The sequence below is a fragment of the Dermacentor andersoni genome, chromosome 9 (genome assembly GCF_023375885.2).
Source record: "Dermacentor andersoni chromosome 9, qqDerAnde1_hic_scaffold, whole genome shotgun sequence".
Lineage (NCBI taxonomy): Eukaryota > Metazoa > Arthropoda > Arachnida > Ixodida > Ixodidae > Dermacentor > Dermacentor andersoni.
In genome coordinates, this window is record NC_092822.1 from 47425394 (window position 1) to 47444814 (window position 19421).

The following is a 19421-nucleotide window of genomic DNA, read 5'->3' on the forward strand; positions in this document are numbered from 1 at the left end:
AATTACGGGCACAGGCATCTCTACATCAGAACCTTAGTCACATAATGGAGGAAGAAGCAAAAAGTTGGTAAAACCAAGGTCGTGTCAACTGAAAATGTAAGTAGATAACCAAGAACCATCAAAAAGAAAGTGAGATAAACAAAGGGCAAATTGTATGCAAATAATGGGCACAGAAAGACCAGTTAGAATTTCCAGAATGGAAAGAACGGAATTGGAAAAGACGATTTGTAAAGAGCACAAAGGACAGTGCTTTGCTATTTGGCGCTCGAGCTTCTTGCATACGGACAAAAGCAAACCGGAGCAAATATTCGCAATAAGATGCGGCGTGTGTCCATGGCAAAGAAAAGCCGCAGAGCCCTCAGCATGTCCTAAATGAATGCGAAGCGATTCACCCCGCTGAGGCTCGTGCCGAACGTACAGCTTCCAGAAGCGCTTAGGCTTAAGGTGGACGGAAGCACCAACTGGTCTGCCGTGTAGATAAGCAAAATACTTTTAGAGTATTGGCCGGAAATAGCATGGAAAAGACATAGGTAGCGATGAGGGGTAGATAAGTTTTGCAAAAGAGAAAAGATTATGCGGATCCCACGCACTGTGGGAATCGATGTAAGCAAAGCTGCCTGTGCGGCTTATTTTGATTGGGGATTATTATCGTTGATTTTGACGGCGAACGTTTAATTTTTTCAACGTTTAGTCCAACGCGAGAGGGATGTGTTGATGCTAAACATTACCTTGCTTGGACCACTCCTGTTTGCCTGCGTTGCACACAGAACTCACAGGGAGGGGGTGTTTTCTTGGAGCGTTATTGTGCTGCATACTTTATAATCTCTGAGAAGGTTGAGCATATTCATGGCGTCACATGGCACATCGCCTCTTGGCAGAAGTATTAAAATTTAACTGAGCTATGAGGCGGTTCGTGCCAAACCACAATCGGATTATGAGGCATGCATGCCGAAGTGCCGAACTGCGGATTATTTTTGACACCGTGGTGCCCTCTTAACGTGTCCTTAAATCTAAGTGCGTGAGCGTTTTTTTATTTCGCGCCCCGTCGAGATGTGGCTACCACGGTCGGAATCCCATCCGCGAACACGAACAACGACATAGTCGCTAAGCTACCACGGGAATACAGAGGTGGTGATTTGACCTGCAACCGCTTCCGTAGCGCCGCTCTTACACCCTGCGGTGCGCTTTAATTACTACGGCACTGCTTCTGCACGCCTTGCATAGATTGTCCGCTTGACATATGTTTTTGTCTGGTTGTGATAGGAATCACTGGTACAACGCTTTCGTGATTGCGAAGGAAAAAAAACTATTGCATGGCCGTATTTCTCGTTATTTCTGTCAAACCTACGCAAATCGCGATGATTTAGGGTACGGGTTTAAACCTTACTCATTGGTTCAAGTAATAATTTTTTTTTTAATGTGCGGTGTCCCTTGCTTTCTGCTTAACTATTCCCGCATGCAAAAATCTTTACATCCCACGCACTGTGGGAATTTATGTAAGCGAAGCTTCCTGGGCTGTTTGTTTTGATTGACATGAATTGACACCGTGCACCTAAATATAAGTGCACTAGCGTTCTCGTACTTCTCTCCCGTCTAAATGCGGCTGCTGCGGTCGCGATTGAACCCACGAACTCGAGCGATGCCATAGCCGTCAAGCTACCGCGGCTGTCACAAAACTGTTGATCCGACGTGCGCCCGCTTCCTTAGTGTGACCGAATTGATTTATGATGGATTGTATAGTTCTACCTTCCAAAACCACGACTTGCTTATGAAGTACGCCGTAGTTACGAACGCGGCAAAATTTCGGACTTATGGGATTCTTTAAAGTGCACCTAATGTACGTAACACGATCCATTTTACATCCTCCTCTCCCCCCTCATGAAAATGCGACAGCCGCTGCCGGGATTTGAAGCCGCGACCGTGTGCTTAGCAGCATTTAATCCGACTTTGCATCTGCACACCCTGTGTCAGTTGTCCGTTTGACAAATTTGCATGGTGTTTATTTTTCAGAAACAGCAGGCACATACTGTAGCGAACCTTGAACACAAATTCGTTCCGTTTTCCAGCAACCGCATTCGAGTCTATAGAAGTAGAATTTCCTTGCCTTCTTTCGTCAGCCTTCCCCAACTGCCCCCTTCACAACTCTCCCTTTGTATGGCAACGGAGAGAGAAGAGTGGCAAGCCTGTTACTGGTTTCGCGACTGCGTCTGTTCTTCCCGTGATTTGCCTCCTCTGCCCCTCCTCTCTGCCATTATGTCTAAATTCCCTCATACGCGCGCGTTAGTAGAAAAGTAAGTGCTGCAATTTCTGCAGTGCTTTTCCAGGTGTCACGGATAATTATAGCTGTCAAGAGGGGAATGCTGCGACGCCCAGGGAATGCCCTCTGCCACTCCAGAGGGCATTTTCAACATTCGACGTGGTGCAAAGAAAGAAGCAAAGAAAGCTTCGCAAAAAAAAAAAAAAAAATAATAAGTTACTTTTCACTGCGCGCCCAGCTTGCCATTTCTATTCAAGGGCACAACAATGACACAGTCATCCCAGAGAAGTTTCCGATGCTTTGGTCGCCCGGGTATGCTCACGAGTTGTTAGCAGCATATCGTTAGAATAAGCGGAAGCACTCATGCCCACCTAGCATTCCAACGAACCTGACTTGGATATCTGCGTGCCCAAAAATGGGTCAAACCATTCCAAAGTTGAACTCAAAGCCCATTCTGCTTTCCGAGAATGTTTAGGCACCTTTGAGGGGTGGTAGTCTTGTGTACTCCTTTGTTTGTCAGACACAAAGAGCCCCTGGGAGCAGGGAGAAATCAAATGTCGCTGTGGTGTTGACACTTGCAATAAGAAATTTGATCTTTCTGTAGCCATTGGAATTTACGTATATGTCTCCACGTGTTCTGTTCGTAAACGATGCACTCAACCCCGGCTTTAAAGCTTATACTATTGACCGACAATATATTTGGGGAATTCAACAAGGCATCGTTGCCGAAAAATGCTCTTTGTAATGCTTGTACAAGATTCAAGATGCTTACGTGAAATACTGCCTTTGCGATCACCAACTAATTGAAGTGCTCCAGAAAGTAATTGGGGAGTTTAAAGAGGGCCGTGTAATTCTACTGCATGAAATGGAAGTTTACGACAACCAGTGAGATCAAATTTTAACTGCCATTTAGAGTTGTCGAAACATGCATACCTTTATAACGTTTTCATACGTGTCGTTTATTTTCATTCGTTTGGAACTCTTGATGCACCTGGTCAAAAAAGCAGGTTTGCTTTAAATTAGGCTATGATCTTGCGAGAATCCACAGAATAGCGATTTCTTACCTAAACTGCCAAAAAAAAAGAAAATTATGATTGTATTTTAATATGAACGTTGTTTTCCTCCACTTCAAGATTCGAAATTGTAGATAAATATTTTTCCATACTAAACAACAATTCATAGCGATAAAACGAGCACCAATGCCCCGGTCGGAGCCACGTGTTAAAGCATCACATCACCCCTGCCATGAATGAAGAAATCATCTGTAGTTAAAGCTCAACAATGATGACGGAAGCTTAGTCCGCAGTTTTCAATACCCGAATAATATTACGATGAATACATTGTATCGGTATTTGACATTGTATTCGAATGTAGTTGAAATCGCGAAACGCAATACTATCGATACACCGTTATGTCTGTAACGCACCTTTGAGACCACGCGTGATCAGCTATTCTACAGTGAACACATCGTTTGAAATTCCAAAAGTATCACATCGATTGGGATCACCATGTGGTATATCAACGAAAAAGCCAGTATAGGAATTGTAGGGAGGGCAAGAACAACTCCCTAAAGACACACACCCTATGATGAAACGTTTGGAGAAAGTTATTCCGCTTTTTATGCAACAGACCAAATACTTATGAACGTAAAATACCGAAGTGAAAGACGAGGTGCCACTATCAACGTGTTTAAATAAGAACCAAGTCATTACGAGTCTGTTACTCTGGTGAAAAGATAGACAAGAACCCGGGGCAATATATACGTCCACCAAAATAAAATGTGAAAGAAAAAAATACGCTTCGGCTTGTGTCCTGCCGTCTACGGCCAATTGGTGTACTGCGTGAACGTTGTGTACGGCTGCCGGTTCAAGGTCCAACTCGGAGATTTGAAGGCCCACTGCTTGGAGGAATGCCGCTTCAAACCCATGACCTGTCGTCGATGCGGAATCCGCGAGATCCCGGCTTGCAAGATGGAGCAACATTCTCTTGTCTGTGCCATTGGTACACTGCGTAATTCGACAGGTGACACACAAACCAGTTGCTACTACAGCAAAAATGTCTTCTCCGCGGCAATCAATTCCCCTGTAACAATGTCCTCCAAGTACTTGCGGTAATCCGCGAATAAACGATACATGTCCTTTTGCATTTACTCGGCTTGAGTCATGATTGCACGCATGTTCTGGTCGCCGACGACGGCTTGCACTCGTACATGACGTGAGTTTGCAATGGCGCATGGTACATTAAACCAGGTTTTTACAGGCAACATGGTATTGTGAGTACGCCCATCCTAGCTTTTTTCAGCTTTATTGCAAAATGCTGATGCTTTCGAAAAGCACGGATGCATTTTTAAATATTGGATGCAGTGACAGGCATTGCAATGATGATGGTCTCTAACAACATTCCCGTGTCGTAGAATGATAGCGATGACCTACAGTGTCGCAACTAATTAGGCGTAGCTACATCTATTGGACTCTATCCAGTTTCCTTATTTTATGTGCGTTCTTTCTGTACAGTAAAATCTACCTTTGTACACTCAAGTGCGCAATGAACTTAAACGAAAATTATATTGATGGTTAAAGATAGTTAATTTCACACAAGCGAAATATGTAAAGTGTTTGCGGGTCTCAAAATTGCCCTTGCGTTTGGAGTACATCGAAGTGCGGCTGCCATTGTGAGTATCGCAACCTCGATCAACAGCATAGTCACAGCTACTGCGAGGTATGCAAAGTTGTTCATTTGACGCGCGGCCCCTTGCGTGGAGTCGTCTGCACTGTGCGGTGCTTTAATTCGGCTTTCACGCACATGTTAATAAGCAAGCACACGTTAATAAGCACACCTCGTCCAAAAACCATACAGTTTTACATGATAACACGGAGATCACGTGGTCACTTCAGCGCTCTTACCGAAAGGTTCTTCTCTGCTTCAATTTACAGAAAGATAGATACAAAAGCAGCCGAATTTGGCCTGACATTTTTAACATTTCATAGTCTCCTTCATCTTACCACGTGCACATACTTCAATTCAGGATTTTTTTTAAGATACCAACACTCGTTGGGGGCAAGTAAACTTAAGAATACTTGCTGAATTACTTTTTCATCAATGCAACCTGCCTTATGCATTGAGGCTGAGAGAAAGTTGAGACTTTTCATATCAGGCTGTTGGGCACTCGTAGTTCAAGGGCCAACGCCAGCAGCAATTCTCGGAAATAAAACGGTAATACACGCTACCCTTGAAAACACCCAAAAGACCTCGAGTCAGAATACAGCACTGGCCTATGGCACATTGTGATGTGTAACAAAGTAAAAAAAAAAGCTATGACTGCATTTTTTATATATCTTTATTACTTAAAGGTTTGAAGAACGTCTCCTGTTTCTTTCGTTACTTATCGGTTAATTGCAAGTGTGCGAAACTGATAGGCAGATTGGAAACGGATTTTGAAAAATCTCTAAACATTTGAATACAATTCGCCGCAGTGCTAGGCATAGGCTATAGTGTGCAAGGTTCGTTAAAGAAATTAAATTTTGGGGTTTTACGTGCCAAAACCACTTTCTGATTATGAGGCACACCGCAGTGGAGGACTCCGGAAATTTCGACCACACAGGGTTCTTTAACGTGCACCTAAATTTAGGTACAGTGGTGTTTTCACATTTCTCCGCCATCCAAATGCCGCCGCCGTAGTCGGGATTCAATCGCGCGACCTCGTGCTCAGCAGCCTAACGCCATAGCCACTGAGCAACCATGGCGGGTAAGGTTCGTTACGACAAAAGAAATGCTATACAGTCCGCTGAATACGCGCCCAGCTTGTGATTTCCATTCATGGGCACAACAATGGCACGGTCATTCTAGGTAGGGTTTCCATGTTGTGGTCGCCCGTGTGGTATCATGAGGTACAAGCAGCATATCGTGCAAATAAGCAGAAGTACTCAAGGCCTCCTCGCATTCCAGAAAACATGGCTTGGACATCGGCGAGGCCAACAATGGGCCAAAAAAATCCCTAGTTCGGCTCCAAGTGCATCCTATTTTCCGAGAACGTTTAGCCCCTGTGAGGGATGGCAGCGATATCAGCTCCTTTGTTCATCAGACGCAAAAAACCTTTGCCAGCACGGCGAAAATTGAAGCATGGCCACGGTTTCGACACATCTGATGATTAATGACGCCCTTCTGCAGCCGTTGCCGTTATTGTTATTGTCACCACATGGTTTGTTCCTGAACCAAGCACTGAACACCGACCCGGAGGTTCATACTGTTCAGCTATAATGTATTTGGCTAATTACACAAGAAATCTTATTTATGTTGCAGGAAAACATTATTGACGATGATTATTAATAACATTTGCAATTGTGTAAGTGATCCAGAGAGTAATTGCGGAACCTGAAGAGCACCATTCAATTTATCTGCCGGAAATGGATAACGTTTTTTACAAACACTTAGATCAAATTTCCTGCCATGTAATAAATTCATTTGTCGAGTTTTCGAAAATGGTGTCCCATCATAACTTTTCAAGCATGTTGTTTATTTACACTCTTCTGCAGCCCTTGATGTAACTGTAAAAAAAACGCAGGTTCGTTGAATATTAGGCTGCGATTTTGTTGAAAGCCACACAATACCGTACTGGGTTTTTGGTTCTTGCAGTGCCAAGTGAACACTAATTAGGAATAAATTCTCAGATAAGCGTTCTTTCTTGATAAAAATGAATAATTGAAAGTGCAGATAAACATTTGACATACAAACATTAAAGTCAAGATATGCACAAGTAAACCTTAGTGTGAAATCAAAGGACCACGTGTGGATTATTCTTCAATCCGATGACGGCGTTAAATGTGTCCTATGTTACAGTAAGATGAAGTGAATAATGAAAATGGCCTAACATTTTAGAACTCATTCAGGGAGGTATTCTTTAGAACTCAATTATCCATTTCGATCTATGATGCCAGTAATATCCCCCCTTCTACTTTAATCTCCCCGTATCCAAGAATTAAAATTTCGTCTTATTGTACATGGGCACAATTTATTAAAACACGCGATATATTTTTGACCTATTTCTTGTTGCGTAGCAGAAGAAAAAAACGTCGCGTTTTATAACCTACAGTGCGAAACATTTTTTTTTTTTTTAATCACAAGACAGCCTCCAGAAAAATGCTGCTGCTGTCGTTCTTGGCTCTTCCACTATTCTGCACGGACTGTATCAGCGATCTAAATATTTCTAAAACGTACATAAAGTCGATATGTTGGCAACGTTCATTTAACACGGCCTGTTTCGTTCCATACGCAACCCCTACGCAAAAAGTTTGCTACTGAAATTGTGGCATTCATTACCAGCAGAAAAAGTTTAATTTAGGTAACAGAGCAAGCTCTTGAAAATACACGATGGTTTATTTAGTAACCGCTCAAATTACTCCTAGCGCTTATATTACCTTGCTCTAGCCGAGCTATGTAATACGATTCGTTGTCAACAAGATGAGTTTAATTAAATCAATGTCTTATCGGCATTGTGTCTAGTTGCGTCTTACATGCACGTCACAAAGCCGCTCTTAAAGAAAGTCTCCCGCTTTTTAGACCTAAATATTACATATTAGACGTGAATATTTGACTTTATTAGGTTTGCGAATTATGTGTATAATGCAACACCACATTCACTAGAGGCGCTTTTGTACCGCTTCGAAGCATCGTACTCGTGGCTCAGTGGTAGCGTCTCCGTCTCGCACTCCGGAGACCCTGGTTCGATTCCCACCCAGCCCATCTTGCAAGAGTTGAGTCAAAGCCACCTAGAAACAAGCGCAGCTGCTTACATACCGCCGCGACGCCGCGAGCGACGGCGCGAGTTGGAGCCCCGTTTCTCCTCTGTCGTGACGTCACGGTGTCACGTGGTATTGAAGGCGACACCGCCGCGTCTGAGGAGCTGGGTTGAGCTCTAGTAATATGCTTCGCATAAAAAATTTGGGGGACAATCCACCAACCATGGAGAATATAACAGTACGACGTGCAGACGCTTAGCAGACGACGCGGTGTGGATAAGCACATCTCGAGGGGCATTCGGCCTTCCTCTTGGTTAAGAATTCGTGTATCTGCCACAGTGCTGCAACCAGCTTGTGAGAGAGAGTATAGGAACACATTTTTAGGACGGTCCGTTTTCGAGATAGGCGCCGTCAAACTCGTGGTAAAAATTTAGGGTTCCACTTTTTAGCAGAAGGCTGTGTTATGCCATTAATTGAGGCATGAAATAACTAGTGCACTTATTTAGTTCGTCGCAAACTGTGGCAATGAGTGTATCAAAACTGATCACAACCTGCAAATTAATTCTAAGCGGATCATCATCATCTTTGATCGCCACTTCAGGATAGCAGAATGGGAAGAGTCTACGTGGGGCGATGAAATTAGTAAATTCGCAGGCGCTACTTAGAATCGGTTGGCACAGGACATGAGCAATTAGAGATAGCGGGGAGGAGGCCTTCCAAGTGGGTACGTCTTGCAAGCTCACCGGCTATAATTCATAAATTGCCATATGTGCCATGAATGTGTAGCGACATCCGTCACTACGTTGTCCCAGCTTCACGGAAATCCCCTTTACGTCGCCTTGCTTCGCCAGTGCGGTAATTGCCCCCTGCTCTCTAGGAACCGAAGCGGCTGCCCGACTGGGGTGCCACCACTGCTACTTGGCAAACCGGCTTTTACTTAAGAATGAAGCCAGTCGACTCTCCGTTCCCAACCTGTCAAAACGTGTATCACTTGCGTCCTCTCAACCAGGCTCAAAACATATTAATCAATTATTGAGCATTTACTACATCTCCGTTAATTAGTTGTTCATGTGTTTAAATTTCTTGTGCAAATAATATTCGATTGTTTGACTATATTCCAGCTCAGGGAATCGAATTATGCTACCCGACACAGGGGACTGTTAAGAATTGCTGTCAAACTTACAAATGATCATCCGTTGCATATGAGCAAATACACCCGGAGAAATATCGAGTCGGTAGCAATCAAATAAAGCCTCTCGTTAATTTAATACTTCTAATAAATTTTGTGGTAGGAGTCCGATTTTCTCAGTCGATACAAAGTAATGGTTATGTGTCACTTCTGTCGAATAATTCATCCATTTTTGGCCTCTCCCTTACAGTGGGTAGGAACCACATGCTCGATAGGAAACATCTCTCTAGGAGGGTTTGTTCCATTGCACAAGGTATCATCATCAACACTGGCAAGAAGCAGAACATCGTCGCAGCTAACCCTGAATGGTGTGTACTGGTTGGCCCGATCGTGGTAACTGCCTTGGTGAGTAATAAATGCACTTTTTACTGAACACAGCGTAAATAGGTGGAAGCCTTTAACGTAACCCGCAGCAGATGCGATGCGTTGTTCTCAGGGCATTGTTAGTGTGCGAAACGTTTTTCTCTGTCATCAAGTTATCTTGCAGCGGTAGTCTTAATGAACAGGTCACCTAAGGAATGCAAAAAAGCAGGTTGTTGGTGAAGACATTGAAGGGAATATCAAAACAGGGTAGGCCCCATAACTATCACGTATTTCAGGCCACATTGTGTACTCCGTTTCACACACAGCTTGCAAAGCCGTGGATGCTAGCTAGCCATGCTTCTTGCAGTAGCTGCGTTGGAACAGCAATTACATGCAATTGCTTTCTATTTACGGTCAGCATTAAGCGAAAAAAGTTTATAACCTTAGAAATTAACGCGCAGTGTGTTTTAAGACAGTTATGGCGATGCTTCAGATGCTTTTGCGTTTCCTTGGCTTCCTTTTCGTAGTTGTTTCTTTAATTAGCACGTCGCAGCGTTTCAGGCACCTCTGGGAGCTTGGCTCGCGCGAACACGTGCAAACCAACAGCATTCACCCTCGAAATTCCTGTAGTTCTACATGTTCCCCCGTGTTCAGAAATGCATCTTCACTCGAAGCTCGTGCTTGACTTATTCTAAAGGACGCCCGTCGTGAAGGCACGAAGAAAACGCAGTGAGCGTCTTCGGCACGTTCACGAAGGCGTCACTTACATCAAGTCAAGCACGCCGGCTTCAATTTAAGATGAATTTCTGATTACCGGGCTTCGACTGTCGAAGTTCTCGCGTTTGTCTTCCACGGCGTTGCACGCTGAGTATGAAACGGAGAACAGGTAGGTTCCTGTCCCGTCTCTTTCCCATAAAATGAAAACTATGTGCGCCCGATTGAGCAACCGAACCTCTGCCGTCGAGTATTGTACGCCAGCCCGGCACTCTAACCATTAGCACGGAGGCACTGGAACGCGCACACAGCAGCGCGGCCGTGCCATTATATGAGGCACCGTCAGCAAGCACACATTTCTCGTTCTAAAGCCAGCCAGGCCCTTCGAAACATTTTTGGCACGTGTGTCCCGTGCTCCTCCATCGTCGTCTTTGCTCGCGCCAACTCGAGCTTCGGCAGAACGAAGCCACAGCTCGTTTGCGCTCGTCAGATTCCGGTATGCAAATCGCGCAGGAACGGGAAGCGTTAAAAGTAGTCATAATCACAAGTCCCAACTTCGTCACCGACCTTTGCCTACGCGTAACGGCGCATAGCAGCAAGTTGCCGCTTCGGATTTTCCAATGGCACCTATATTCCGTTTAATGCATCAGGTGCAACGCCGTGGAGGCTAGATATACTTTATTCAGTGGCCGCGTTCGCATTTTGGAAATAGTTCGATGTTTCTTGACCCGATTTTCGCAAAACTTTTCTTCATATGAGCGCAGTTCTGAATGAAAAAAAACAAAACAAAAGATTTACGCTTAGAAACAATCGATGTACTTATGCGGCTGCTAACATGTTATTTTAAATCAATTTGGTTTTCGTTATATTTTTTTAATTGCAGCCCGTCGCGTCGGCCTGACGCGCATGCTCGCGTGAGCAAACGCCGCTGGCGCGCAACGAGGCATAGACGGAAACGCGCGGAGTGATACATGTTGTTGAACGGACTTCTTGCGTAGCTTCCACAGCGTTGCACCTGATGTAGGCTAAGAAGGACGTGCTGAAAAAAAAAAAAAAAGGGCCGAGCTGGCGAGGCTTGGGCACGCTCCTTCGCTCACGGGTTTTTACTTCATCTTTACTTTCTTTAGATCACTATCATCATCATGCTGCGAAGCAAGGAGCTCCACGAGTGCGCGCGCTCCCGCAAAAACGGGAGGCCGAGCGCGACGGATGGATGGGACCCGCCGTGGTTGCTCAATGGCTATGGTGTTGGGCTGCTGAGCACGAGGTCGCGGGATCGAATAATCCCGGCCACGGCGGCCGCATTTCGATGGGGGCGAAATGCGAAAACAGCCGTGTGCTTAGATTTAGGTGCACGTTAAAGAACCCCAGGTGGTCAAAATTTCCGGAGTTCTCCACAACTGCGTGTCTCATAATCAGAAAGTGGTTTTGGCACGTAAAACCCCACAATTATTAATTATGGATAGCTGGATAATATGAGAGTCCCCTCTGGAACGGGGCGGTGGGTTGCGCCACCAAGCTCTTGCTATTATACTGCCTAATGCCATACCTAGGTTGGCATTAGGCAGTATAATAGCAAGAGCCCGTATACCATACCACACCGAGAGGTACGAGGTCAACGCCATCTGTTGCGAGAGAAGCACGGACCACAGACGCTCCGTTGGCAAGAAGACGTTCGGCACTTTCTCTTTGGAATTTCCCGTATTCGTTTCCATCACGGGCCAACGCTTATGGACTGACGCAGACGCGACGCTTCTCAGAGATGTTCTTTCATTTGGTCACCTTTTTCAATTAAGATTCAGATTTTAGGCTTTGAACGAAAAGCGATTTACACTGCTTCACAATAGGACGCAGTAGGCTCGCTGACAGGACGACAAGAAGCACGAAGCACTGTAGAAGGTTTTGGTGGGGCCATGCTAGAGCAGTGAAAGTAGATAACCGAATGACGAAGGTGGTGCCGGTGTCTGCGACTGGTCCGTTTTACCTTGCTTAGCTTTATGTGGCTGGTTGAAAATCGGGACGGCGTACAACGAAATGCCAAGAAAATGCCGCTAAAACAGATCCACAGTGAACAAAAGTTAGCAAATAAATGTCGCATACGTGCCGAGAGGGCTCGACAATGTAATGCTCCCGCGCGAAAATTTTTACGGTACGCACTGCAATCCATTTTCTCCGGCAGAAACAGTATAGCCATTGCCGGAGAAATCGCCGGGCAGCCATCTTCAATTCCTTTCAGAACGGAGCAACCTTCCGGCTATTCTGAAAAGAAAATTCAATTTTGTTCGGCATATCAATGCATATTTCAGTGCGTGGACGTCAGTTTGATGTGGTTGGTTTTCACTGTTTTGTGGCGTTGCTTGACAGGCAAGCGAACTATACGCAGCCAGAAAGCTCTTCACCAATAGCGGAGGGCTAATGGCGAAAAAGGTGGGGAATCTGAAATTATTATTTTTCGTTCGTTCGGTCTAATCGTGCATAGTAAGCGTGGATAGGTCGTATCAGTTGTTGAGTTTTCGTGGCATTAGTGACGCCGCATGACATAAAAGCGAAGTAGCGGTGGCTCAAGAATGTTTGAGCAATTGTCGATAGCTGATTGCATAAAATCACTTGAAATACCTTCGAATAGCTTTGCTTTATAGCGCCTATGATATCTGAATTTACAGTATACGTGGAACTACTGGAATGTTTAGAACTGTTGGGCAAATTTTCTCAAAATTAGTGGTACGTTTCAAATCAATATGTATTACTGTTCTGTCCGATCTACATGAAATATTATGTGCAGTCTACAGATTTATAACCTTCTTGATTGCTTAGTGAGAAGCTCTGCACACAAGTAGTTCTTTTTTCTTTTTGAACTCGACAACTTAAGACGATCTTTTATTTGACGCCCTCAAACAAAATTTGCTTTCCTAGAGTCATAGGATTTTACCATTCTCATTTAAATGCATCAGATGCCGACATCATCAGTGCAGTGATTTCTGTAAAAGCAAATTTCTCGGTTCTCGCGTATTTATATGGAAGCCCATGAGTCAAAGGATTTAATCCAGCGCTACATTCCTTGGCGATGACACAGAAAGATGTGATACGACGGGCGCTGACTCCAACCATGGTTATTAAAACAGATACACGTGACATTTATCAATAATGAAGGCACCTAGCGGATGCGCATTCATGACTGCAGGAAAAAAATCCGAAAACACACAAGAAACCGTACATTGGGGTGAGCAGAATGCATATTGTGGCCTTTTGTTTAATGTTCTTAATTCACTGGCCCGCTTGGAAACTGACGTGGCGCTGAGGCATATGCCGCCTCTCTCCATGATGAAGTTTTCCGATAGCACGCGAGATAATCTATCCTTACTTCTGGTTAGAGTTTTGATCCTCTCAAGTCGTAGCTCAATGTGTTGATCGCTCACATCTTTGCAAGAGCGGAAATCGGGAGCCCCTCTTGCAAAGCACTTACCTCTGATGGTTTATCTTAATGCTCACTTCAACAATTGTTAGGTTGTGCGACGCCAGAAGCAGTCGTCGCCGCCTCTTTTTTAACCATTCTTACGAGACACTTCAAAAGCTGTAGCCTTTAGGTATTAAATCAAGTGGCCGGCTTAGGCGAAAAAAAAACACGAGCAAGAAGATGTGGCGTTCGGGGGGTTCGCAGATTAGTTTAGGCTGCTTGAGGCTCGCTAAGCGTGTAACACCCAAACACGGTGCCCCACCACGGAAAACTGGAACAAAGTGTTCAAGATTGTTTATAGCTATTGAGAGTGCATTTGTAGAGAAAATAACAATGAAATGTAATCTGAGTTAGTACTTCGTATAAGAAATAATTAGTCCTTTCATGCATAATTCGACAATCGACAATTGCTTATTCGCTCCACAATCTTAAGAACGCAGCTATGCGCTTTGTGTCAAGTTTCCCTCGATTCCATCAGCATTTCTAGGCAACACACATAGATCAGCACATAAGATATATTGGATGGTAAATAGTTAATCTGCAGTTAAATTTAACCACGAAAATGCGTTTTGCGTTCACTCGCAATCAGAATGCAGCCGCTGTGAACAGGCATCGAACCGAGACGTCACGAACGCAATATGCGAGAAGTTACTGCAGCGAGAAAACTGAAATGTCTCAATTTGAAAATTTTGCTTAAAAGGGGGGGGGGCAAAAACTTCCTAATTATCGGAATAATGTTTTCACCACTTCTTTACCATAATATATACGCAGCTACTCTGGCAAAATCCGAAGCCTCTGCGACACTCCTGTGACACTTTGGTGGCTACCTGGGAGTGACCTCAGACAGTATTCAAGTGACCGGCATGAACACCGACACGAACAGGTCCGAAGTTGACCTCACCGACCACTGCGTACCCTGCACGGTAGCCGAAAACCAAACATGCCAGATCGCCGACAAGCTCTCCACCTGGAACAGGCTCCTTCTGGCATCCAACTTTGAGCTGCGAGAACAGGCGGACATGTCTGGCCAGCTGTGCCTAGGGAATTTTACTGGTAAAGATCACTTACGTCAGCTGCCACAGAACCAGGACCGTCTTCGATGGTTGCTCAGGACTCATCACTGCATTGGTTCCGTCCACCTCAAGCTCCACATTGTCACAAACCCAGACTTCTACGTACTGGAGGCTCTTCGTCATAGTTCAGCGATCAAGACTGTGAAACTACATATCCAGGGACGGAAAGCATTAAATGCCGTTTCTGCATTAATACCCAGCTTGACAAATATAAAAACACTTCACTGCGAGGCCGACTTATCGCGCGAGGATTCCTCGGAAGGCTTTGTAGCTGCACTGTCGGCGCTTCAGCGGGCTTCATCGTCTCTGGAGAGCCTACATCTACACGGCTTTTCGATAAAAGGACCGGCGGCGGAGACTTTCGTCAGAGAATTCTTAAGCAAATCCGCGCTCAAAAAACTAGAGTTGCAGAGTTGCGTATTCGAATGCGAGTCCTACCCACGCGCCTTACGCGAATATATTGGCACGACTACGTTTCTAAATGCAGTGACTCTTGACATGGTGGTGAATAAGGTAACCCAAACGGCTATTCTTGAAGGCGTGCTCAAAAACAGAAGTATCGAGAAGCTCTCCATCTACGTGTTCAGTGGAAACGAAGAAATCGCGGAGTTGGTTGCTGGGGTGATCAGCAAAAATCGGGTAATACGCAACTTGACCTTATCGACCTTCGTCCGAAACGTGCCTGAAATGCACAACGTTTGCGACCGCTGGCTCCGCGCAGTCATTCAAAATGATACGCTGGAAGAAGTGGGCCTTCCACTGCAGATATTCCACCCATCACAATGGGCCACATTTATCATGGCACTGCCGCAAAATGGAAATCTAAAGAAGGTCCACATCGACGCAGGGTTCAACGCTGAACTGCTACGACCAGTCTGCTCGATGCTCACGACAACTGGCTCCGACAAAAGAGTTTCTATCGGAACCTACGAGTATAGAGAAGACGTGGACTTGATACGCTGCAAAGCATTCCGGGCAATACATTTCTCCCCGTTGGAACCCGACGACTATTTGGGCGTCGCTTTGCAACTACTTCCAAACTGTGAGCACGTGACAGTGTTGAGCATTCGCGTAGACTGTGGCAACCGGAGACTCTTTATGGCACTGGCCGAATATTTAAAATCCACGACTGTGCTGCGAGAGCTCGAATTGATTGTTTCGTATGACGTCCAACTGGTCGAGGCCCACGGCGCCAATCCGGGGTGGTCGGTCGTGCGAGAATCCCTGTCTCGAAACAAGAGCTTGAGGAAGCTGACGCTTCATCATCAATGCCTGACCACTCGAGACATGGAGGGCTTGGCGGATGTACTTAAACGAAGCCGGAGCATCAGGTCGGTCTTCCTTGCGAACGAGACCACGGGAGGCACCACCGCCTTTGTGCGACGGCTGTCCAAGGGCATTGCGGACAACTGCACGTTGCTGGAAGTGGATTGCAGGGCTCGCGTGGAGGCCGAGGCCGTAGGTGACTGGCTGGCTGTACGAGAGGCGACTCTGCGAAACTCGGGTCTGGTCGCACGAGCTGCTCGAATAAAGAAGGCTTCAGATTACGACAGGTACGTATAACAGGTAAACGACTCGGCGCTTTGCGTTGGAAACTGTGTCGTCCTTTTCTCAATGCGGTAGAATTGCTTCTGTTTTTTCTCAGCCACATCTCCTGAATGTGCCTCGCTGCTTAGCCAAAGAGCGCTCACAATGTGACCTATATACAGCGCCCATTAGGAAAAGAAATTATTTAGCTACACTGTAGGCCCTAAAAAATGTACGTCTTTAGTAAACGGCATCCCGTTCAACGGAAGCTGAAGCAGAGACCCTTCGAGAAGTACCACTGAAGACATGCACAAATTTTGAATTCCGAAAGATACATATGAGATTTTAGGGCAAACCGTTCAGTTTTTGCCGCTCTGGGTGTTAGAGTATCTACCGAGTGCCAGAGTTACACATGAAAACGATGGAAACCTTAGGCAACACAGTGCTTATGAGAGTAACATGCGCCAAGTGATAATACCGTGTCATGGCTTGTTTAGACAAATATATATAAACTGTGTGATAGCTAGCTCTATCATTTAAGTGCAATCCCATTAACGTGGTCATCGTGATGAGTGCTTCGAGATTGGTCTTTCTCCTCTTTGCTATATTCAGTATTTCGTGCAAAGTATTTCAAGTCCAAAGGGGAATAATTTTGCTTGCAGTCGCAAGAATTTATTCTATGTTACATGTGACAAACTTATTTCCAGTCTGTTCAGCAGTTATCTAATAGCTGTTCTGCGTTCTACACGCACTTGAACTAAGGATCTGAATGTGTCTTTGAGCTAAATCTTGTTTTCGGCAATGTTTATCACCGACATTATTCGCGTATATGCGGTTGTCGTTTTACTCTCAAAGACCTGTGCGAAATCGGCTTGCTTTGAATTTAAAATAAGCATAACGAAACTTGGGCACTTGTTTCAAACCGTAATACATGGGGACATTTGAACCACTGTTTCCTAAATGTCGCCATGCAGGGTTTCCTTACAGACGTACGTTCAATTTCCTATCTATGAAAATATATTTACCATAGAAATTTTGAATACAATGATAGTTTGCGTTTCTCCTGCGTGTATTCATTCTGTGTACACTCATGCCCGCCAAGTGAAAGTGTATATCTATTATGATAAGTCCTGCGGAACTCTTTGCACAGGCACTTACAATACACAAGGTACCGCAGGTACAAAATAGCATCCTGAAAGCTCGATCTTGAAGAGCGTAGTAGCTTAAGTCAGATACAAAAGTTATGGTACTTGTTTGTTGATTATCATTGCGGTCGTTTTCTCTCGGAGCGTTCTTTTTCCTTATTTGCGAATAACGGGGCCTGATAAGAACGTTTAAAAAAGTAAGTTAGTGTATTTCCGATGTGAGTGGACAATTCTGGCGGCAGCTGCAACTGCACTTCAACAGTGCTCGTATCTGCGCCGGCTCTCACAAGTAACGTGACATAGGTAACGCGCTGAGGAATGAGCCTAGTGCTCTTTTTTTTTTTGCTCCAAAGTTTAATCCGTAATTAATGTGAATTTCTTCCTTAGGCTCACTACACGGTAAAGGGATTCCGCCAGTGATGAGGTGTTCCCCATGACTTCGTTAGCCGTTTCTGTGGCATGTGTGCAAACTTTATTTCATGATAACCACTAATCATCCACCCCATTCTTCAGAGCTTCCTCTAGGTATCCTTTTTCTCACTGTAACAGACTACCGGATATCTATCTATTCTACGCGTGACATGACCGACCCAAACCCCACACTCTTTCCTGTTCGAGCCAGCTGTAACATCAGCCACGCGCTTTTGTTCTTTTATGGACACCCCCGTCTTCTCGCTCAGCAGTGCGGCATTTTTTTTTTCCGTGGAAAGTTGAGCTGCCCTTAGTGTGCTCTTTGCCATCATGCGAGCCTCGGCTTCAGAACTGAACGCGCGCAATATGCACCGAATGCAACCGGTGCGCAAACTACCGGTAACATCCCGTAGATTAGCTTAAAGACGTATACACCACGCTACTCCATGCAAACATTTCAGTTTCTCCAAAGGCAGCACTGGTCACGTGCAGGTACGTCACCGGAGCCCTGGAGCGAGTTTCCCGGTATCCTGCCCTACTGGACGAGGTTGCCGTAAAGGCCCGTATCGACAAAGCAGAGCTCACGGTCTTGGTGCGAGACCGCCTGAAAAGAACCGAAAGCATGGACGGATTTATGCGGGCCGCCGGAGTGGTCAGGGAGCGAGTCATTTGCCATCCACCGCCGAGCGACGACCGCATGCAGCTGGATGACCTGATCGAGGACTGCTGGAGGCACCTGCGACGATACCTCGTGATGGACGATGTCAAGGACAGCATTTGCAAGATCTAAAACATCTGGGTCGTGAAAAACTTTATCAGGGACCCAGAGAACCTGAGCCTACTATAACCATTGACAAAAGTAGTATTGAGCACCCCGTGTATGAATATTGACGATTTAAAAAAAATATGTCTGTTACAATAGATAGCAGGCACGAACTATATGTAGCAGTGCCCCGACTGATTTTCCCTTTTGCTAAGAATCTGGTAAAGATTACACAGCAAATGTGCATTTGAAACAACTACAAGGTTTCAGAAATAACAAAGCTGGAACACTTTTCTGCTGTTGTGGAGTTCGTTTTGCATAATTGGTAAGACTTCGGGGACTGCGTCCCTTAGTCGCGGTGACAAAGCTAAGCATGTCTCCAGCCTTTAAGGTCGCTTCAGGTAGATGTCATATCAGAACTGCTTGTCCTCAGAAGACAGCAGCGGGGCCGCAAAGCACTTTCTCTGTCCGACACTGAGTGGACTAGGGGATCACAACGTTAGTCTGTGCAGGCAGTGGAAGTGGGCGTGCGGACCTAACCACTCGGACAGCGAAACAGAGCATGATAAACTTTTATGCTTCTGGCCACCAACCTTTTAGCTGGCAGGTCTTGCCGAAGATCCCCAACATGAGGTTTGCCTATACTACTTTTCACAAAATTGCCGCTTTACGCTCCGCTTAATTCAAGCTGCAATCATCTCGCGGGAGGCGATGCAAAGTGGCTGGCTCGACCTCCGGGGAAGGGAGAGGGGCGTGGGTACGTCCGCCCCGCCGCTAATGTCACCACACTTCCCCGATATTCGGTAGTCGATTGTTCCATCGGTCGGATACGCAAGTACTGTCCCTATCC

At 45.4% G+C, this 19421-nt stretch overlaps 1 protein-coding gene across 1 annotated transcript; it reads left to right on the forward strand.

Moving 5' to 3' along the window:
- Positions 1-14426: 14426 nt before the first annotated feature.
- On the forward strand, positions 14427-18866 carry LOC126527993 (uncharacterized). The gene is made up of 2 exons (XM_050175835.2): positions 14427-16278; positions 18301-18866. Exons 1-2 carry the CDS (start codon positions 14516-14518, stop codon positions 18596-18598), a joined length of 2061 nt encoding a protein of 686 aa, XP_050031792.1. The 5' UTR covers positions 14427-14515; the 3' UTR covers positions 18599-18866.
- The last annotated feature ends 555 nt before the right edge of the window (positions 18867-19421 follow it).

Coding starts and splice junctions, on each gene's coding strand:
- LOC126527993 (XM_050175835.2), top strand. CDS start 14,516: ATGAACACCGACACGAACAGGTCCGAAGTTGACCTCACCGACCACTGC. Junction 16,279..18,300: donor AAGGCTTCAGATTACGACAG/GTACGTATAACA, acceptor GGTCACGTGCAG/GTACGTCACCGGAGCCCTGG.